At 41.4% G+C, this 22,594-nt stretch overlaps 1 protein-coding gene across 4 annotated transcripts in view; it reads left to right on the top strand.

Moving 5' to 3' along the window:
• Positions 1–22,594, top strand: part of MYOF (myoferlin) — a 75,292-nt gene that overhangs the window by 38,937 nt on the left and 13,761 nt on the right. For 2 of the 4 annotated variants that reach the window (XM_035137401.3, XM_035137402.3), the window contains 16 exons: positions 811–963; positions 2,846–2,977; positions 3,840–4,003; positions 8,182–8,296; positions 9,163–9,268; positions 9,877–10,016; positions 10,191–10,364; positions 11,879–11,990; positions 12,845–12,922; positions 13,701–13,882; positions 13,972–14,130; positions 14,248–14,346; positions 15,276–15,437; positions 16,624–16,789; positions 18,048–18,124; positions 22,273–22,284. In XM_035137401.3, coding sequence (XP_034993292.3) covers positions 811–963; positions 2,846–2,977; positions 3,840–4,003; positions 8,182–8,296; positions 9,163–9,268; positions 9,877–10,016; positions 10,191–10,364; positions 11,879–11,990; positions 12,845–12,922; positions 13,701–13,882; positions 13,972–14,130; positions 14,248–14,346; positions 15,276–15,437; positions 16,624–16,789; positions 18,048–18,124; positions 22,273–22,284 — 2,031 coding nt within the window. Of the gene's footprint in view, positions 1–810; positions 964–2,845; positions 2,978–3,839; positions 4,004–8,181; positions 8,297–9,162; positions 9,269–9,876; positions 10,017–10,190; positions 10,365–11,878; positions 11,991–12,844; positions 12,923–13,700; positions 13,883–13,971; positions 14,131–14,247; positions 14,347–15,275; positions 15,438–16,623; positions 16,790–18,047; positions 18,125–19,498; positions 19,556–22,272; positions 22,285–22,594 lie in introns of all 4 variants that reach the window. The other 2 variants (XM_088670340.1, XM_088670341.1) reach the window with 2 other exon arrangements.

Here is a 22,594-nt window from a genome sequence, read left to right on the forward strand (position 1 = left end):
GGCAGGCAGACTAGCAGTATCCAGTGTTCTACAGTGCTAGCTTCAATATTGTATTGTGGAGGAAAAACCGAAGCATTTTAGCCTCCCACATCAGCGCTCTTGTCCTACCCCAGCACTATAATAGGGAGGACGCACAAAGCTTTTCAAAAGTCTTCTTACCTTGCAAATGTGCCTCTTCACCCTCTGATCAGAAGTTACTGCAAGAAGTAATTCAAGAAAAAAGGAGGGAGTCATAGGCGATGCCAAACCGTAGTTAAAACAAACCAAGGTTTGTAAGTAAACAACAAGCCATGATGTCTTGTCAGTAAGCAAACCACAGTTAAAGTGCTGGTCAGGGTTTAGACGACCCAACAAACGGTGAATTGACAAACTGTAATTTATTAAACCATGGTTTAGCATTACATGGAAACTAGGCCATACCGAGGTCACCATTACATTCTCCATATTCTGTTCCCATATAGCATATGGTTGGGCTGAAGACAGAAAGTCTTGTGTATTAAAAAAAATTGCCTGTTGTTTTACATGTTTAATATAGCCACCACGTCAGGGACCTGGGATTGGCCCTTTTGAGTGCATACTCAATAACAAACTTGGGCAATATACGAAACATACTAGAATGCCTGCTGCCCTGCTGTATCTTTTTGGTGCCCTTTGTACAGGGCTGTTACTGTAGAAAGTGATATAATTCTTTAGAGCAAATTATCTGTAGTGCCTTCCCCCTCCCCCTATAATGTGAGTCCACAAATGCTTTTAATAGGAAATAATGTTATTTTGCAAAAACTCATTTCACCTCTCATTGCAACACAACAGCCACAGAACAGCATGCCTGACATAATCGTTTGGATGATCCGGGGGGAGAAGAGACTTGCCTACGCTCGCATTCCTGCCCACGAGGTTTTATATTCCACAAGTCCTGGGGCCTCTGGGAAATTTTGTGGGAAGTCCCGGACCATCTTCTTAAAGGTAACCTAAGCCAAACACTTGTCTGCTCAACATGGTTAGGTCTCCAGTGCTTGTTCAAATCTGTGGCCTGGAGAGCAGTCCTTTTCAGAGTCAGCCCACTACAGAATGCCACTACTGGAAATAGTCCTGGCAGAGATGCTTGAAAGCATAACACTGAAATAAATTTATGCTTTCCATGTACATGCACACAAAGTGTGTACGGATCTATTTCCTCTTAATTTGCAATAACCAAATGGAGTAAAATAAATAAACAGAGGCTTCAAAGTCCAAAGTCACTCATCTGTCAAGGAAGGGGACTGCTTGTTGTCTCCGTGTGTTCTCACCAGTGGTGGGCAGGAGGCAGAGGCAGTTGCATTTTGCCAGTGGCAGAAACGCTGTGCTCATTGGGACAGGGCGAGGTTGGAGGACTTCAGGGCTGCCACCGACCTGGAGCTTTCCCAAGCTCTGTCACCCCTGGTTTTGACTCCAGGAGGCAACCGTTTTAGGTGCATCCAATTGATGCGCAACCGCCAATATGCGGGTCCTTTCAGACCCAGAGAAGGGGGGCAGGGCAGGGCGGGGGGGGGGCTTATGCACACTCCACCATCTGCACACGGGGTCAAAAACGGAACCCCCACGCAAAACGGTCTCTGCCTGTATTCAGGAGGACTGTCTTTTTCCAACCCGGCTTTGCTGGGGTGGGTAAATACACAGGGTCTTTGCCTCAGGTGCAACTTGATGATTCAGTCAGTGGTGGCCGTTGAAGCGGTTTGCTGTGGTAGAAGTGCATGTGTATAAGACAGCCACTGCCAGTGCTGTGCAAGCAATGGTTGCTGAGTCCTGTTTAGGGAAGTTTTTAATGTTTGATGTTTTATCATGTTTTTAATATTCTGTTGGGAACTGCCCAGAGTGGCTGGGGAGGCCTGGCCAGATGGGCAGGGTATAAGTAATATATTAGTATTATTATTATTATTATTAGTCATCCTGGCATGGGCACAGGCTGCCAATGTCATTAGGTCAGCGACCATATGCTTGCATGGTCGTATCTGCATCACTCACCACCTCCCCATGCTGAACAGTAGGGTTAGAAAAGCTCCTATCCTTCTGGCACCATGTTGTGCCTCATTAACTGGCACTGCATTCATTCATTCCTATCTTCTCTCATGAAGACTGCCTGCTGTAGCTCTGCGCAGAGTCACAGAATAGGCTTATCTGTTCCAACCTCCTGCCCGCTGCAGGAAAACCAGGGCTGGGGCATCCCCAACATATGGCTGCCCACCTTTGTGTGAGTCATTTCTTTTGTGTTTGACCTCCCTCTCAGAAAAGCAACCCACTCAGATACATGAGGTGTGGCTCCTCTGAAAGGGCCTTTTTACACTCCATATTCTAAAAGTCCAGGGTAAGATTAAGGCATGTCTACAATTGTAATTTGGAGAGCGGGAACTGCTTCTCTGCTATCTGTAGTGGTGGATACACTCATACAAACATCACATCACACAACTGCTTTTCAGACCACTTATGGCGAGGAAATATTAGCAGTTGGTACTGCCAAGTTCTCAGAAATAGGCAGGAGTAAACACATTGTTAGATAAGAGCCAAGAATGGAATAACAGGAAAAGAATTAACAGTCTGGCTATGAATGTCTCCTAAATGTAGGGAAACTGCTCTATTTAAAAGTTGATTTGGGGATACTGCTGAATTTTCAACACCTTAAGTTTTCCTACCATTATGAAGTCACCTCTGGCACAGGAAAATGTTGGCCAGGCACATAAATGTCAATAAGCTGTCACTGGGGCACAGGCTACAAATATTTCTATTGTATATCTTTTGTTAGTCCTTCTGACACATGGGAAAGTAACCACTTTTTTTTGTGTGTGTGTGTGTGTGTGTATGTTTTGTTTAGTATCCACAGGACAAAAACGACGGCAGCAAAATACCCGCACAGTTGCGAGTTAGTTTTTGGCTTGGCTTGAGTGCAGTAGAAAAAAAGTTTAATAGCTTCGCAGAAGGAACATTTAGCGTCTTTGCTGAAATGGTATGTGCAGTAAAGATTACTATTTAAGATAAGGCCCCAGGGATTTGAATTTATTATTTATTTATTGCATCTTCCCCCAAAGAATTGTAACGGCACAGTCCACCAGGAAGTTCTCCTGCACAAGCACCATTGAAATGAATGGGAGTCATGCAAAAAGCGCACCCCATTTCAATGGTGCTGGTGCAGCTCCCACTCATTTCACAGGTGTGTGCAGAGGAGAGCGTCCCAAGGATTTGTGCCCTCAGATGCCAGATCAGGTGTACATGAGAACCTTTGCCCCACCAGTCCCGTCAAAGGGAAGAGATTTTTGTATCACTTTTATCCTTTGGTGCCATATTTAGCATTTTGGGTATACAGCCTCTTTTCAAACTTTTTAAAAGTCACTCTCTCAAAATTTCAAATGTGCCAAAAAATGTTAGCCTAGTGTAGACAGTGCTGACTCAGAGGAACCAGTTGTCTAACTGAGTAGACGGTTTCATATACAGTGGTGCCTCGCTTAACGAATGCCCTGCTTAACGAAATTTCCGCTTAACGGAAGGATTTTTCGAGCGGAGGTTGCCTCGCTAGACGAATTCGTTTTATGAAAAATTCATCTAGTGAATCGCGGTTTCCCATAGGAATGCACTGAAATTCAATTAATGCGTTCCTATGGGCAAAAAAATAAATACAAATTCAATGCATTCCTATGGGATTCGCTAGACGAATTTTTCGTTATAAGAAAAGACCCGTGGAACGAATTAAATTCGTCTAGCGAGGCATCACTGTACTGTCAAGGAGATAGATTCTGTATTTAATTTATAAAACTTTTTTCTGCAGTCCGTACAGTTGCTTTATTTTTTATTTTATTTTCCTTTTTCAACAGTATGAAAACCAGGCACTTATGTTTGGGAAGTGGGGAACTTCCGGACTCGTTGGCCGCCACAAGTTTTCCGACGTCACAGGAAAAATAAAACTGAAAAGAGAGTACTTTTTGCCTCCCAAAGGATGGGACTGGAAAGGCGACTGGTTTGTTGATCCTGAAAGAGGGTCAGTTTTTCGTTTGGATTCCTCTACAATAAGACAAAGGGAGGGGATTATGCAACTTCCTGCTAAGGAAATTTCAAAACTCTTGCGAAAAGAGAGGGAGGCAATAAAATGCCAAGTTTCAGTACAAAACAGCTCCATTAGGAACTCCCAAGTGAAGATGTTTATAGTTGTCATGAGTAACAGTGGAGTCAGTCCTGTCTTTGGATATGTCCACACTGGTAATTTCATTAATATAACCTTACTGACATATTTTGGGAGGCAAGGCAGTCTGTGCTATATTACAGGATGAGTCACTATTTTATAGTCCATTTAAAAAAGAGGAGGAACAGCATTTTAGCAAGCTTTTACACAGTTAGTTTGGACAGATGTTTCATACTTCCTGGTTGTGTCCCACCCTTCCTCTTTAAACAAAGTGTAAAGCACACTCAAACTATGTTCCATACCAGGCACAGGCAAACTCGTCCCTCCAAATTTTTTGGGACTACAACTCCCATGATCCCTAGCTAACATGACCAGTGGTGAAGGATGATGGGAACTGTAGTCCCAAAACATCTGGAGGGCCGAGTTTGCCTATGCCTGCTCCATACAGAATACATGCTTTTCTGACACAATGGTTCCTCATCAGGTTGGAAGTAGCTTTGATACGCGAGGCTTTCTCAGTGACCTTGTGCTAATCAAGCTCTAATTAGTGCTTGGAGAAAAATATTTATTAATAATATCCCCCCTCCCCGAATTTCAAGGAGCTCATCGTTCCTCTCTTTTATGCTCACAACTACCCTGCAAATTGGATTAGGAATGGCGGCTAGCCTCAGATGACCCAGCGATACTCTGTGGCTGAGCAGGGATTTGAACCTCTGAGGCGTAAAGAATAAATCTTCTGTAATAAACGATTATGATGGTGGTGGCGATTGGAGTGCAAGATTATAGCCTTAAGATGCTTTCCCCATCTGAGGTGAAATTGGCTCCAATCCAATTCGTAGCACAATTTGGATAATCTATGCTGGCCGGAATGTTCATTCGCATTGATTGAAGTGCCTCTCAAGTGCTATTTCAAAGGAAAGGGAAGCCTCCTGGAAAGACAGCTTGAGGTAATAAGAAGCAGCCTTTCAATGGGCGGGAAATAATCTACAAACTGTATTTTGGCCAACAGATGGCAGTATAGAACAGTTGTAGGCGCTTCTTGATCCCCGCTATAAATAGCTGAGTGTCTTTGGTATGAAGTGTTTTCCTCTATTGTAGTAGTATTTTTAATAACATTGTATATACGTGGTTTTTTGTGTGTGTTTTTTAAAAGGCATATATGAATAAGAGTGTGCTACATTAGTGATAATGTGCTTTATGGAATAATGTGATCCACTGTACCATGGAAGAAACGCTTTACAGTACTGGCTGCAGATCATTTACAGCTCATTGTAAATTCAGTACCACAAATGATTCCTGGCAGCCTGCTTAATTGCCTTCTTCCTCCATTTCTTTTTTTTTTAATAATAATATTTTATTAATTTTCCAGAAAAAAAGATTAACAAAACATTAAACACAGTAAGAAAAAAACAAGGTAAAAAAGAAAAATACAAATACAAAAAGCAGACAAAAAACAAGAACATATAAAACATTATGTCTTATCTCCTCACATTGTATATTTGGGACCTCCTCGGGTTCCCTTTCCTGTGATTCTTATGCACATTCCTAATTAGCAAATTCTATATCAAAATCTTAACCTTATAAAAAAACTCATTCTTTCCCTCTAAATAACATCTTCACATATTCCACAGTTTTATTTACAGCTTAATTTCTAGTCTAAAATATTACTTTAGCATATTTTTTTAAATACAATTTAAAATCTTTCCATTCTTCTTCCATCGCTTCTTCTCCCTGGTTGCGGATTCGTCCGGTCATCTCAGCCAGTTCCATAAATTCCATCATCTTCGTCGCCTTCTTCCTCCATTTCTTTATCTAGACAGTGCCTAGGAGACAGGAAAGGAATAATAGTTTCCGGATTGCAACTATGCATTTCAGCACTTTGGAATAGCTTCGCGGTTTCAAAATATTAAAAAATGTTGCCACTGATTCCTACCTAGTGAGACTATTCACAAACTGCCAATGTGCTTTGGACCCAAGTCTAACCATGCAGAGAAATATCCTTCCCCCCCACCCAAAAAAAGTTTTTACTGGAGTGGTTATCATTGGCCTGGGTCACATTGGCAACCCCAATCAGCTAACACCCTTAGGTAGACTCCAACACAGTCCACTTTCTCCATGACTGCCACCCTGGTAATCTGTGGACCTGACTATTGTTGTTGTTTAGTCGTTTAGTCGTGTCCGACTCTTCGTGACCCCATGGACCAGAGCACGCCAGGCACTCCTGTCTTCCACTGCCTCCTGCAGTTTGGTCAAACTCATGTTCGTAGCTTCGAGAACACTGTCCAACCATCTTGTCCTCTGTCGTCCCCTTCTCCTAGTGCCCTCAATCTTTCCCAACATCAGGGTCTTTTCCAAGGATTCTTCTCTTCTCATGAGGTGGCCAAAGTATTGGAGCCTCAGCTTCACGATCTGTCCTTCCAGGGAGCACTCAGGGCTGATTTCCTTAAGAATGGATAGGTTTGATCGTCTTGCAGTCCATGGGACTCTCAAGACTCTCTGACTATATGTTGTGTTAATGGTTGTGCTTGGCAATCAGCTGTGCTGCAATTAACAATAGAAAATCCTAATACAGATTCCACAGACCCCTTATGCTAATTGCAGCATGAGGGCTTGTTTCCAGTGGGATCACAGCTGAGAAGGTAATAATAAAATAATTAATAATAATAATAATAATAATTTATACCCCACCCATCTGGCTGGGTTCCCCCAGCCACTCTGGGCAGCTTCCAACAAAACATTGAAATACAGAAATTAAACCTCCCCTCCTCACCACATGTTGTGGTCCCAATAAAAATTGGGTTTATTATTACCAGTATTTAAAATACCCGGATGTGGCTGCAGACCGTGCTATTAACATAACTTGTATTTAGGTCCCATGAAGTTGCCCTACAAGGGTGTTAGATCTAGCAGCCTCTTCTCCTAAAGCTCTCCTCTAACACAGCCCAATGGATCAAGACTGTAAAAAACTATGTCAGGGTTTCCATTGGCTACAGATGAAGGAGAAATTTGATTCAATATGCAATTAAAACTGAATCTGTCAAACCCCCACTTTCTGAAACACACATATGCACACACATCCAACTTTTGCACTACAGTTCTCCAACTAACCAGTGTTTACAAAAATATGCATATGTTGGAAGGAAATGTGCATAAAAATAAAGATATTTGTGAAAATGCCATACACAATGCATTATATAAGGGGAAAGTGCTTGCAGAAGTGCATACTTTAGACAAAGTGCATTTAAAAAGGTGTTTCCCAGGAGAAATTCACACTAAAAACGTTGAACAAGAAAATGGCAAATTGCTGCTAAATGTAGGGAACTGAATTTAGGACTAGAGAAAATATGAGAAAATGTGAGAACCCAAATTATTGTTTATTACTATTCATTAAGTTTAGATACAGCCCTTCATACACAGATCTCAGGGTGGTTCACAACATAAAAATAAAAAATAAAAACACAAAATACACAATACACAATAAAAACAAGAACACACAAACCAGTAAATTCCTCCCCACCTCTAATTGGCAGATTCTTCCATTCCTAGCTGCAAATATGCTCTTAACTATGATAAGCCACCATGAATAAGAACACATGCTGCCTTTCCCTCTCTTCCTGGAAACAAATTTTGCATTTCCCTGCATTAACCTGTAAGCTTTTCATTGGCAGCAATGTTGACTGCAGTCAAAGCTACCGTACGTAAAAGTTCTCACTTAATCAGGGTGTCAAACTGGCTTCAAATCCTGGCAGCTGGAAGAAAAATTAAAAGATCTGATCACATGGCACTTACCCACATGGGACCACGTGGCTTGTTTGAACGTTCTTCTAGCTCTGTGGCAGCTGCTCGTGGATAAGTGGTTCCTAAGTGGTTGTGGGACTCTGGGAAATGGATCTTGCTGATAGGTCAGATCCTGAATTCCCGAACCCCAATGAGTCACTTTGACAGGTGGGCACAGCATGATTCTGTCAGTGCAATGTGTCCAGTGAGCATCTTTTGGCACCTAACAATAGTTGGAAGGTCTGCTTCTGGTTTCACAGCTTGCTGACAGAAGCAGATGCTGGTCACACTGAGTTTGCTGATGAAGTGTATCAAAATGAAAGCCGTTATCCTGGAGGAGAATGGAAAGCAGCTGAAGACGCTTTTACAGATGTGGTGAGGATCATGCTTTTGATGAGCCAAAGTGTTTAATTTCAATAGTTTCTCTTTAGGTTACAGCTGCCATGCATGTAAGTTAAGGCAGTTTGTTAGTTTTCACTGCAAAATATACTTAAAATCCAAATTGCAGTATAAAAACAGAATGCATGTCACTAAATTTAAAGCAGGCGATGGAGTGAACTGATTAGACAAAGTGGAAGTGGAATTACAATTTAATAGCAACTTCCCACTTCGTACAGAGGACAGCATCATTTCAGTAAAACATGTACAACCAAGCCAAATACAACCTATTAAGCACCAATCAGGGGATCTATATAGTTTCTGTGTTAGATGCATGCCTGGGATTGGAATAAGAGACATTGCCAGCACCAGAGAAAAACAGCTACCAGATTTTTAGAAGACATCTGAAGGCAGCCCTGTTTAGGGAGGCTTTTAATATTTAATTATTTTATTTCATTTTTCTGTTGTAAGCCGCCCAGAGTGGCTGCGGAAACCCAGCCTGATGGGCGGGGTATAAATAAATTATTATTATTATTATTATTATTATTATTATTATTATTATTATATTATTATTATTATTACTGACAGGCCAAAATTCATGGCTGGTGTGTTGCATTTGGGACCCAAGTTGTGCAAGCCTAGAGTAAAAACAACAAGGCTACTTTTGAGGGTCGACTTTTGTTGATCTCATGCCTCCAAAACAACAAAAAGTCTTGTTCTTGTGGACTAGATTTAAGTCTTAAAGGTTGTCCAAATTTTTTGCTTTAATTTTTGTGTGAAATCCTATTAAGTTTAGATGTGTGTTATGTGTAGTCATTACTACTTGGAGTGTGTAAGTGTGTGTTGCCTTTTCTGTTTCAAAGAATGGAGAAAAAGCACCACCACCAGGTGAAATAACCTGTCCTCCAGGTTGGATGTGGGATGATGATGCTTGGATATATGATGTTAACCGAGCAGTGGATGAAAAAGGTAAGGGTTAGAATGGACAGAATGCCTCTCATGTCAGATTCTTAATCCGTGGGCTAGCACCAGGCAATTGTTTCTGCATTCCAAATTGTTCTTTGAACTTCTGCTCCTCAAAATGCAGACCTCTATGCTGCATGGCAAAATCTGTTTAAATTCGAGGAGAGTTGGCATGATGGCATGGGGTGAAGTGCCAGCTATTGGGGACAAATCATAAGTCCTGCAGTGTGACCCATAGGCATTCACAAACAGCTTTTGGAGCATCAATACACGTTTGGTTTTGCTTATTCAATATGTACACCACTGTGCTCCAAAGAAATAAGTTACATTAGTTATGGTGTGATTTTTAGTCTAATCAAAATATTTAGAAAAACAGTAAAACCTCAGTATAATACACAGATGAACTAAAAACATTGGGGTAAATGGTGATTTTTTTTTATAGAATTACACCAGGGGACTACATTATACAATAAGTTATTTGAATAATTAGGGGTGGCGAATTAGTGTGGTTTGGCTTGTCAGAGCCAAGAATTCGATAAATCAGCTACCATATTGGTCACTGAGTCAGAATCCTGTTATGATAACCATCTCTTATTTTATCTGTGTTATTTTAGCTTGGGAATATGGAATTACCATTCCCCCTGATGATAAGCCCAAGTCTTGGGTTGCAGCAGAGAAAATGTATCATACTCATAGAAGAAGAAGGCTGGTTCGAAGACGCAGAAAAGATCCAAACCAAACAGTTTCATCAAGGGTAAAATGGCTAAATATAACTTGCAACCAAACATTGGCATTCACTAGAACGTTGTGTGTGTTTATTTAGAAAAATAATGGCGTGTCAGAAAATAAAGCATGAATTGATTACAGAGTTTGTCATTAACCCTACATTCTGCCCATTGTGGATTGAGTTTTTGCAATTGCCTTCTAGGGAACCACACCCTATGAAGATCAAGAAGGATGGGAATTTGCATCACTGATTGGATGGAAATTTCACTGGAAGCAGCGCAGTTCCGACACTTTCCGCCGCAGGCGGTGGAGGAGAGAAATGATTCCTTCTGACACATGTGGTTCAGCAGCCATCTTTAAGCTTGAAGGAGCTCTTGTAAGTAAGAGGAACTTAACTTGCTGGCTTGTTTATGCCGCTTAACTTCAGCATTAATTATTATCTCAAAGTTAAATGAGAATGTAGCTCAGTGGCAGAGCATCTGCTTTTCAAACAGAAGGTCCTTGGTTCAATCTTTGGCATCTCCAGGTAGGGCTGAAAGGAGGCCCCTTTGGAAATCATGGAGAGTCGGTGTCAGTTGGGGCTCACCCAGACTTGCCCTTGCCCTGCTACGGTACTTTCCTCTTGGAAAACCCCATCTTTACCACTGAATTTGAGCAAATGTCAATTGGGTTTTCTCTGGATTGATGTTTGCTCCAATTTGTTGCTAAAGAGTGAGTTTTCTGGGGAAGTGATGGAGTAAGGGCAAAACTGTTCATGAACAGAAAACTGCTCAGATTCATACTTTCTAGGCATGGGACAAGTACAAGTCTGGATGAGCTCTCAGCGTAGGTAACCCTGAGGGCTTATCCACACTTTCCTTTCCTCTGCTCTTTCCAGGCATGGTCCGTGATTTAAAGCTCCGTGTCTGAGTGCGCCACAAAAACCTTCTCTTTAAAGCTCAAACAGAGCAGACAGCAGCCTGTGGAAAACCCAAACTGACTTTGTTCTGATTCAATGAGCGGGTTTCCCGGTTTGGGGGGGGGGAACCCTGCAAAAGACTTGGATATGGAACATTACAGCACAGGCCTGTGCTTGGAAAGGGCAAGGTGAAAGGTATGGCTAAGCCCTGAGTTAGATAAATCAATGGTCTGACTTCATGAGGGACATTTCTATATTCCTGCATTCTAAATTAGTACTTGAAGGTTACTAAGACTGTGTGGGAGAGTTTTCAGCAGAATGCCAAAATGCTGTAGATGAGTCTGTCTGCTGTAGAGAGAAAAAGGAATGCAACAGAGTTTGAAATGTATATATATATTACTATACCTGATGGAATAATTGAAAGCAATGTATAAGGAGAGGTTGTAAAATGCTGGATTATGTGAAGGCAATTAATGCTTTCATCCGGCAGCTTGAAATAGCAATATAGAAAGTTCAGCATAAAGCAGGGCCTCCAGAATACTTACGATCATCCCAAGCTATCTTCTCTCAGTCTTCTTCCTCCCAAACTACATGTGAAGTTAAACATGAGGCGTAACTTTTCATCTCTTCATGCAGTCTTTTGATGAACTTTTGTCTAACAGCATTGACCTTGTAAGAATGCATTAATAATGGGCAATTATGTCTAGGAGTGGTGGAAGGGATCAAGGAATAGAAATTGCTTATTTTTACTATCTATGATAATCAATTGCCTGTAGAAGTGAATTTCATTCTCTTCCTTTCTTTGAAGTGTTCTGGGTGTGACTGGTTTAGGGTCCTGACTTTACTCTTTTGGACCCACATGAGTGAATAAATATTGGTGTGCTTTTTAAAACAGCAACTACATCTCCTTCCAGGAGTATCTGAATCAATAATTGGGCTTTCCGTTCAGGTTTTATAAATGAGAAACAATAATAATATGCATATCATCTTAGGGAGCAGATACAAGCATTGATGAGGGAGAAAAATCTTCTGAGAAGACCAAAGAGGCAGCAGCAACACGTGTATTCGGTGCAAGCACTCCTATAATCTCTTGCAACTTTGACAGTAAGTTCATGTGAAATTCCTTATTTGAGATTGTATATTTCTTTAAGGTGCTGCAAGACTTTTTGTTCTGGCTGCGTGACTAGTTTTCTAAAGGCCTTACCCTTTTCATCATCTGATGCAGCTTTCTCTGTGTGATCAAAATATTAATAACTATTTTTGCCTCTCCATGGATCTCTCGCCTTAACCACAACCTGTAACAAACCTTGGCTACAAAATGTGGTTAAGAAGCAGATACCTTAACCATGATTTTGGTGGCACAGTAGGCTAAACCAGTGATTCTCAGACACCTTCTCCCTATGGACCACTTGAAAATTGCTGAGGGTCTCTTGGCGAACCACTTCATGATTTTTTTTCTGTGTGGTAGCAATTGCAATGCGCTATCCTAGGTGCTGGATGACTTTTAATTCTACTGCTTCTTTAATTTCTTATATGTTGTATTTCAATGCAATACTATTCGAATTCCATTGAACAGATGAAAAACAATGCAGTATATAGGAAATTAAAGGATGTATTGCATACGTCACCTCGCATCTTCAACCACTTGAACGAAGCTTGTGGACCACTAAAATCAGGCGGGGTGGGGTGGGGGAATGGCCATGGAAAGCACACCAAGTCAAGTGATGGGAAGAAGCAGGGATCAGGGCCCGGCCCTAAGGCAAGGCTGGGTGGTGCCCGTGAAAGCCGCGCTGCGCCCTCCAGACAGCCGCGTGCTCGGAAACAGTGGGGGGCGGGCGCCGGAGGGATAGTTCGCACCACGGCGCCAGGCAAGGTTGCTGAAGTTTAGAGCTGAACAGGTGAAGTTGCTATTTCATTTACAGCCTTCTGATTTAGCTGATTTCCTCCCCCCTTTTTAGGAGTCTACAGTTACCACCTTCGATGTTATATCTATCAAGCAAGAAATCTAATAGCTTTGGATAAAGACAGCTTTTCAGGTACTTAGGCTGGAGCTGGGGGATCTATTAAATCCAAAGGACACATTTGTCTGCCAAAGCAAGTCCATTCTTTTTTTCCTGCAGCAGTAAGATTGAAATGTTCAAGGCTTTGGGAGTTTATCTTGATTTTTTTCATGTCCACTCCCCAGTCCCATTTTTTCTCCCTTAACCCTCTGAAAACCTGTCTCTTCAAAGAATGCATTTAACGCCTTTTCTTGTTAGCGACCAAAAAAAGTTAAATGAAATTAGATCCCTTGTTAAGTGGTCAGTGAGGATGGCCTCCATCTAACATTTGACATTGCTCTGGGCACTGGGTAATAACAATTTTTACAGGAAGTGCTAATACCCATAATCAGGTATCTTCTTCAGAGGCCCTGATGGTTTAAAAGTCTTTCTAATAGGAGGCCTAGAGCTCTTTAATCATTCACCTCTGCTTCATAATAAGGCCATAAATAAGCATGTTTTAAACTCATGTCAAATCTGTGTGTTCAGTTTGTGGGATGTACTGTTTAAGTTGCAGGTGAAATGACTCTATTGTTCATGTGTCTTAGGTGTTGTGCCTTAGACGCAAAGGTATTAAAGGTATTAAAGAATTACCATGCACAAGAGTAATTTTAAATTGGATTGTCTATCATATCTATAGCAGGGGTTGGCAGACACCCGGCTTGTCAGATCAACTTTTGTTTGTCAATTATGGGAGAGAGAGAGAATGGGAATTTAAAAGTCAGTCTTTAAAAATGGATCACTATACCCTATCTGTTCTCCTGTGGTTTTTTAGATCCGTATGCTCATGTTTCATTCCTTCACCGAAGCAAAACAACCGAAACCATCAAGTCAACATTGAACCCAACATGGGATCAAACTGTCATATTTGATGAAATTGAAATCTCTGGAGATCCCTACACTGTAGAACAAAACCCTCCTCATGTAGTTGTTGAACTCTTTGATAGTGACCAAGTGGTAGGTGGCAGCTTTTTTTTCCAGATTTCCCCTTGATTACATAACAGGTGGGTACAAATTCACCATTTTGGATTCGTCCATTTTTGCAGGGCAAAGATGAGTTCCTTGGAAGAACGTCTTGCTGTCCTATGATCAAGCTCAATCCAGATATTGACATCAGTCCAAAACTTCTCTGGTATCCAGTTATGAATGGGGGCAAGGCTTGTGGAGATGTGCTTTTAGCAGCTGAGCTTTTGCTGAGTGAAAAGGTAACAGAAAACAAATATATTGATTTCAGACCTAAAACCACCTTGACAAGATGATTGCTATGTATGACTTAGGCTTTATATACATTAAGAAACCCTTTTCTTTGTATCTTTGAGCAGGGTGGAATCAACCTTCCAATTCTTCCTTCCAAAAAAGCATCAAACCTTTATATGGTGCCACAAGGAATCAGACCCGTGGTTCAACGGACTGTTATTGAGGTATTGTTGTTGTTACTTGAAAATGGACAATGATGCACAGGGCCATGTGCCTAATAAGATTCACAATAATTCATAGATACCGGTACCTGCATGTATAAGGTGCTAGCCATGCCAAAACGTGAGATATTCATAAGGCTGTGTGCTGTTTTGGATCAAGAAGCATTAAAGTGTTCACAATGTTTTTGGGTATAAGGCTTTATTTGTGCAAGCTTCTACCCCAGGTTGATGGCAACAGATAAAGGTCTGTTCATGGTAAACTGTCACCAGATGTGTAGCCAATGGAATGCTTGAGAAGTGAGTTGGGAAGTTCCTTGTCCAAATGTAATCAAAGTCATGAACTTAGCCTTCGGTTATCAAATGTCTCTCAGCCCTGCATATGTGATGTGGGTATGACAGTACCAGCTTATCTTACAGGGCTGCAATGAGATCCCATGAGTGATGGACTCCGAGTGCTTACAAAAAGTGTTGCATAAATGCTCACATTTATACAATGTAGTCTTACCAATGTGGGTCCTCTACTTCCTTGAACCCAGCTCCAGCACACTGTTCATTATACAAATGGGAGGGGATGAGTTCTGTCCCCCATTTCATCACATTGGACAGGTGTTTGCTCTATATGGTGGTCACAAGCAGACGTGACAATATGCCATAAAGTATGGCTTGTTTAAGCACTGTATGCACCAAGCTCTGTGTAAGTGCATGCAGCTGAGAACATTCCCAGTGATATAAATCTGTAACTTAATTCATGGTTTAAATGAGTGACAAAAAATGGATATTTAATCATTGAACTGTTTTGAGGTGGTGCTCATGACCGCTTCTCGGGTTTCTTAGTGTGTTCCTAGGTCTGATAAGGTTGGAGACCCTTGCAACAGAGCATGTTTTCCTTTAGCAATGTTGACGGTGTTTGCTTTGTTTTTTGTTTGAAACAGATCCTTGCCTGGGGACTGCGCAACATGAAAAGCTACCAAATGGCTTCTGTTACTTCCCCTAGTCTCATTGTAGAGTGTGGAGGTGAAATGATAGAATCTGTTGTGATTAAAAACCTGAAGAAGACACCAAATTTTCCTGGATCTGTTCTCTGCATGACAGTGGTATGGTGCTGAATTCTCTTTTATTGAAGATCTGTAGCACACTTGTGCTACTGGTAAAGGGGGGGAATTTGAATTAGTATGCTCATATTAGAGCAATAGCAGTGGATGTCGGGTGGCCTGAGGCGTTTCGGCACCTGAGGCTAAACAGCCCGCTGTCATCCCCATGATGGGAGTGCAAATTCCATATGGAGTCTTCCCTGATGGACAGAGGGTGGGGAGAGAGTCTTTCTGAATCCCCCCTCCTGCCTGCCAGTGAGCCTTTGAATCCGTTCCTTCAGGATAAGCTGGTGCAAAACCCTGCCACACCACCAGGCGGGGAAGATCTTCCCCCCACACCCGGCAGCAAAGCTGCATGGCGGAACACATCCCCTCTTGCTCTCAGGCTTTTCCGCCAGTCCCTCTTCTGTCCCTAGAGGCCAGGGAAACCAGTGGCAGAACGAGGTGACAACCTCATGAAGGGGGGCAGCTCTGATTGAGTAAATGAACCCACCCTGGAAATTGCCTTTGAGGTAATTTAAATATTTCTAGAGAGTCCTGTGTGCAGCAAAGCACTGTGGAAAGCCGTTGTTGCACATGGATGGCCATGCGCAGTGGCACTGACATTAGATGTGGATGTATATTTGCATGCCCATCCAGGGAAGGGCTGTGTAAGAGGGTGGGAAACTCGCATAGCACAGATGGCAATTGCATGCCCTTGCAAGTGCATTCATGCCTACTGCAAGAATGCTGTACATTTTGCCCAATGGATTTCCCATCCGTTCTTGATTATATACAACAGCATAAACTCACAAACTGGCTGTTAGTTGCTCCCAAGCTAGATTCAAGGTTATACAATGGATGTATAGAGATCTCTGCTGTGGGTGCCTTCAAGTAAAATAAAAATAAAAATGAAACTATTCCATTATCCAGTCCTGGAGCCCAGCTGAAAGGGAAGCACTCAGGGGTAGAGTTTGCACAGAAATAAGTTTTGGGTGTGAGAAAGCTTAGCATCCCCATCCATGCATCCCTTTTGTTCTTAAAGTTGGCCCACCCACATCCCGCTTTGGTACAGACAACATTTAAGAGTTGCAAAAACCGGGACAGGTTGTACAGCTCATTCAAAAGCAAAGGAATCCTGTGAAGTGTGTATTTGTATTTGTTTTAAGTTAAGGAACTGTGTTCTGGTTTTTGTTTTTTTAAAAACTAGTCGCTGCCCAAAGAGGAAATGTACACGCCATCACTAGTTATTAAAGTGATAGACCACAGACAATTTGGCCGTAAACCTATCGTGGGACAATGTACCATTGGGGCACTGGAGCGTTTTCGCTGTGATCCTTATGCGACGAAAGCCGACATTGCACCACAGATGAAAGGTAGAGCTCCCATTATAATGACATTTTTCTTCTCGGATGTAGTTCTTGTAACAATCAACACAATTTGTGGGAAACATTGCATGTTTGCGATCTCTTGAAGTAAATGTACACCAACTTTTCTGTAGCTCCCATTCATTTGTGAAGCTTGTAGAGACAACTTTTCCCATGGATGTTAGACTGACTGGCAGTACCGCTTTTGAAGAGCCAGTATTCACTAGGGATGCTTGAGGAAATCGTTATTTGTGAATTTTGATACAAATTGACTGTACCAATATCTTCTGGACTGGTGTGGGGACCTGAATGCAGTTTTCCTTTGGTTTTTTTATACTGCTTCAGATTTTGTGGTGCAGTTCTCTGCATATTGGGGGATGCATTTAGAAATGGGTACTTTGAGGGAATACATGTTTTGAGAGAAAATATGTATTTAAACAAGTTATTGTGTGGATTTTTTTTAAAATGTAGATTAACGTAGAAACAGGAAAGGATATACTTACGAATGTACACATGCCAAACTGTCACAGTCTTGAAACAAAACTGATTAAGTCCATCCCTAGTATTCACACATAATGACAGAAAGTTCAGAAAGCAGCAAAGATATGGAATTAATAGTTTTCAGCTCCCTGATGGAAAGCAAACGGGGGTTGGCTCAAACCTAAGCCAGTTACATTCCCACTGAAACCAACAGGGCTGAAGTTAGTCATTATATATATATACATACATACATTAATTTCAGTGAGACCTCCGTATGACTAACAGTTGGATCCAACCCGGGTTGTATCCAATTAAGTTGTCACAGTGGTGCAGTAGAACTTCTCCTCCCCCTCCCAGAACAGATTTGGGGGGGGGATTCCATTGTACATATGGAATAACCTTGTTGGCTACATGGGCATAACTGCCCCCCAATCAAGGAAATAAATAAAAATACTTAACTAACTGACCAATTGCGTTACAGATAACTTGGTTCTGCCCCCCCCCCAACATAAAGCCTGCCCCCTAACATAAAGCCTGACTTTCTAGGCAAGATTTTCTCCCAAAGTGGCATACAATAAAATCCACACAAAAGTACAGGAATATTTTTGTGTGTACATGTTTGTTTGAGCTCTAGGCAGCTGACAATATGGTGCAGGCTCTAGACTTTTCTAGACAAAGAGAGATAGCAACTGGAAAAATAAAGGCTAGAATTGTGACTAAGAAAGAGTTTACAGGTGTGATTTTTTTACCATGAGTTGCTTATCATTATGGAATGTTTGATTTGCAGTCACTCTTCTGTCAGCTGCACCTCGACGAGATGTGATCATTGAAGTGGAAGACACACAACCTTTACTAGCGGTGCAGGTAATCTCCTTAATTTGCAGATTCAGTTCTTTCCATTTTTGTGGTTAGTTCATTGGCTTTTCAGCCCACAACTTCAGCAGACACAAACCTATCCAGGCAAAGTGTCTGTAAAAGTTGGCAGGAGCTCTGGGAATACAATGTAGAAGTATATGTTATGGCATATACTTTGTTATTTCTCCAGTCTTACTATTTTATTTATCTGTGTAAATGAAAATCTCTTACTTGTATATGTTCACGCTGGTTGTGACTTGTTTGCCAGCAGCTTTAGAACATATTTGCTGTTCAAAATTATTCAGTGAATAAATTGATGAATAATGTTTGAACTCTTATTCTGTTCACTGGCAATCCTTGAGGTTCAAAGTCCGAAATATTAGATTTGGTTGAATTTAGGAAGCCCATATAGCATTTTCATGCAGTGCTGTTAAACAAAACACCTGTCAGTCGCATGGCCTACCTGTTATTTCCTCAATTACATGGCAAGATGAATGGTTCAACTTAGATGCATGTAGTGCACATTTGCATTTAGCAAGTTCAAAGTAATTTTGAACATCAATGCTCCTATATTATTTGCTGTAAACTGAGTATTGCCAGTTAACTAATATGCAAGATTGTTCATCAATGGCAAATATGAGTCCAAATGCTAATGCTTAATGCATTTTTTAGCTTGTGTGCTAACACATGATGAATATATTTGAAGTTCATCATTTAATACAAAAGCTTTAAAATTGTGATTTATCTGTTTCTGTGTAATTGCAGGTTGTTTAAAACCATGTTTGTCTTGCTTTCAGAAGCCCCTTCTGCCTCTTGACTGCCATTTCATTTAGCCTTTGATGTAGTGTAGCTGCCCTTTAATTGTACCATATGGAGAGAGCCAATTAGATGAGCAAACATTGTGTTATTGTAAACACACACTGAGTGATGATAAAGTAAACCACAGAGGTCCATCTCCTTGCAGATAATAACATATGTTCGTTGTATCATTCAGTCTTCCTGTTCGACTGTAATAATTAGAGGTCATCATTCACTAACCACTATCAAGAAAGATTGGGGAAAGGAAGGACTGTAGGGTTGTATACTGCCTGTGGCTTGTAATATTTTACTTGATAACTTCACATTTTACCTAGAGGTTGTATGATTACACCTATGAATGAAAAGAAAGAAGTGGTGTGCTCAGGTCCTGAAGAAATCAATGTACCGGTAGCAATTTTTATAAAATTAATAGATCAATAAAATATGGACTTCAATTATTTGAGATATTTTAAAGGTAAGACAAAATAAAGGCTTCTTGGGGAAGCAAACATTAAAAGAGAGCATGCAGTTAACAGACTAGAATAACAGATGTAGAACTTTGCTAAACTACATTCCAATTTCTAGTGTTTAAGCAGTATGTCAACAGCACTCGGCAAAATGGCTTCTCCAACAACAGTGCATGTATGTATGTATGAAGAAAACGCATGCGCACTATTCGCCTGGGGCTTTAGGTACTTTGGTTCACTGCACTTTCATTCCTCTTTTGAATCTTCTGCAGGGAGGTTTTGGAGAAAACCAAGTTTCAGGTTTTAAAGCAGAATGATTACTTAGAAAATAGATTTCCACTCACATTTGGACATTTGCAGAGCAGTATTTCCATTTGGAACTGGAAAGCTTGCATTCGCATTGGGTGCGGATTTGGATGTTGACGATAAGATGAAATCATATACAAATAAGACATAATAAAAATATTTTGTAAAAGTTAAGTTGGATATTGAAGGAAAATTCTTATCTTTACATGCAGTAGATCAGGGGTCGGCAACCTAAGGCCCATGGGACAGTAGCGGCCCACGGGGCTCTTCTATCTGGCCCATGGCGACCCCTGCTGCCCCTGTCACCTGCTCTTACCGGCGTGGTGCAGCGCAGCACAGCGTGGGGACCAACTTCCGGGTTGATGGTGCGTGGACTGGCCCATCGTCCGGTAGCTTGCCAACCCCTGCAGTAGATGATTCTGATCTTTATATGGATGTTTTCTCCAAAATCTCAAACTGATTGGTTTTGGGGACACAATGAGTGTTCATGGGCTCTGCTATAATCAGTGGCATTCACAGTTAGATATTGTAATTGTAGTTTGTTGTGGGAATTTGTTTTACAGACTTATACAGAATCATCAAGTTTATATTTTCAAACTATCAGGACAGAAGTGGTGGTGGTAGCTGTAGAAAGTGCAGCAAGAAAATAATGGTTATTTTGCGTGTGTTTTTTCTCTCTCTCATTAGAATGCCAATCGAAATAATAATTTTCACAGTACTTTCTCTCTGTTTCGAGCTCTAAAGGAGGGTTGGGTGATCTGGGACCCTCCAGATGTTGCTGAATCTCAACTCCTATCATCCCTCATCATTGGCCATGCTGGCTTGGGCTGATGGAAGTTGGAATCCAACAACATTTGGAGATGACGAGTTTTCTGTTCCAGGAAAAAACAGTTCCCCCCCCCAAAATATAGAATAATTCATAGAACTACAACTTTCAACAGCCAAATGGTCAGAGCTTTACCAGGTGCTGAGGACACAATATTGTGTGGAAAGTATTTATTGCACAAAGACTGGCTTTCACATCATGGAGAACTAATAAAATAAAACAAATATTAAGGATGCAACCCCAAAATAAGACCTATCAAATTCACTGGAACTTACTTTTCAACAGAGGTGTATAAGGTGGTTCTATAAAGTGTTTAGATATTTATTTATTTATTTATTTATTTATTTATTTATTTATTAACTTTCTCTCTTTACCACCCTCCCAAAGGAGCCCTGTGATAAAACAATGCAATTAAAAATAATGTAAGCCTATCTAAAGTGCGGATTTGGAATCACACGGCGTATGACTGCAATCTTCATAAAACTTAAAATAAAATGGAATTCTTATTTAACACATCCTAGTCACCTTTTAGTGGGATGCGGGTGGCGCTGTGGTCTAAACCAGTGGTCCTCAACCTTGGGCCTCCAGATGTTTTTGGCCTACAACTCCCATGATCCCTAGCTAGCAGGACCAGTGGTCAGGGATGATGGGAATTGTAGTCTCAAAACATCTGGAGGCCCAAGGTTGAGGACCACTGGTCTAAACCACAGAGCCTAGGGCTTGCCGAATCCCCGCGACAGGGTCCCAGCTCCTGCCAACCTAGCAGTTCGAAAGCATGTCAAAGTGCAAGTAGATAAATAGGTAAACAGGAAGGTAAACAGTGTTTCTGTACGCTGTTCTGGTTCGCCAGAAGCGGCTTTGTCATGCTGCCCACATGACCCGGAAGCTGTCTGCGGACAAACACCAGCTCCCTCGGCCTATAGAGCTAGATGAGCGCTGCAACCCCAGAGTCGTCCACTACTGGACCTTACGGTCAGGGGTACCTTTACCTTTACTAGTCACCTTTTAACAGTAACAGATCACCAGTGCAGTTTTAATTAGGCTACTTGGGAGATTCTGGAATTGTCAGGTTGATAATCAGGTTGAACCCTTGTGGTAGTTCCCTTATATGCTTTATTTTCCAACTGTATCAAATTGCTGCATTAATTTTCTGGAGTATCAATTTGTTGGATTAACAGGTCTGTTGATTATGAAATGGACATATTACCCTAATAAATACTTGGTCAATATGCAGAGACACAAATAAAAACATATACCGTATATTCCGGCGTATAAAATGGCTTTTTAACCCCGGAAAATCATCTCAAAATTCGGGGGTCGTCTTATACGACGGGTACTGTAAACCGGAGACTCGCCAAGCAGCGAGGGGACTCTCCGAGCAGCGCGGGGACTCGCTGAGCAGCGCCAGAAATCGCCCATATCCAAAATGTCCGCAGCGCCAGAAATCGTTTCTGCGGCTGCGAAGACGTGATTCCGGCGCCGCTCGGCGAGACCCCGCTGCGCCAGAAATCACAAGTATATAAAATATAGAGAATATCCCAAACTCTATATTTTAACTTGAAAATTAGGGGGTCGTCTTACACGCCCAGTCGCCTTATACGCCGGCATATAGGGTATTGCCTGCACATTTAATATATTCATTAAACACCCACAATTTATTTTATTCAGTGTATAGAACTGGAAAAAAATATTGGTTGAATTTTAACTATTCTGCTTTGGTTTTTCCTTCCCCATCCCTTTGGATGTGTCCTCCTGAACAGCTCACAGAAAAGGTAATGAAATCTATCCTGATTTTGGTTATGTAAACTATTCCCTTTGTACTTATTAATAAGTCTCACCATGTTCTAAAATATGTGATAATACAGCACACAATAACTTTACATTGTTAAAGTTAAGCAGCCTCAACCTGGTCAGTGGCGGCTGCATGAGTTTAAGTTTCTTGAAGGAAACAGTCGTACCTTGGTTTTCGAATAGCCTAATTTCTCAAACGTTTTGGCTCCTGAAAGATTGAAACCTGGAAGTGACTGTTCCGGTTTTCGAACATTCTTTCGGAAGCCGAATGTCCGCCGGGGCTTACACAGT

The sequence above is a fragment of the Zootoca vivipara genome, chromosome 5, assembly GCF_965207765.1.
Source record: "Zootoca vivipara chromosome 5, rZooViv2.hap1.1, whole genome shotgun sequence".
NCBI lineage: Eukaryota > Metazoa > Chordata > Lepidosauria > Squamata > Lacertidae > Zootoca > Zootoca vivipara.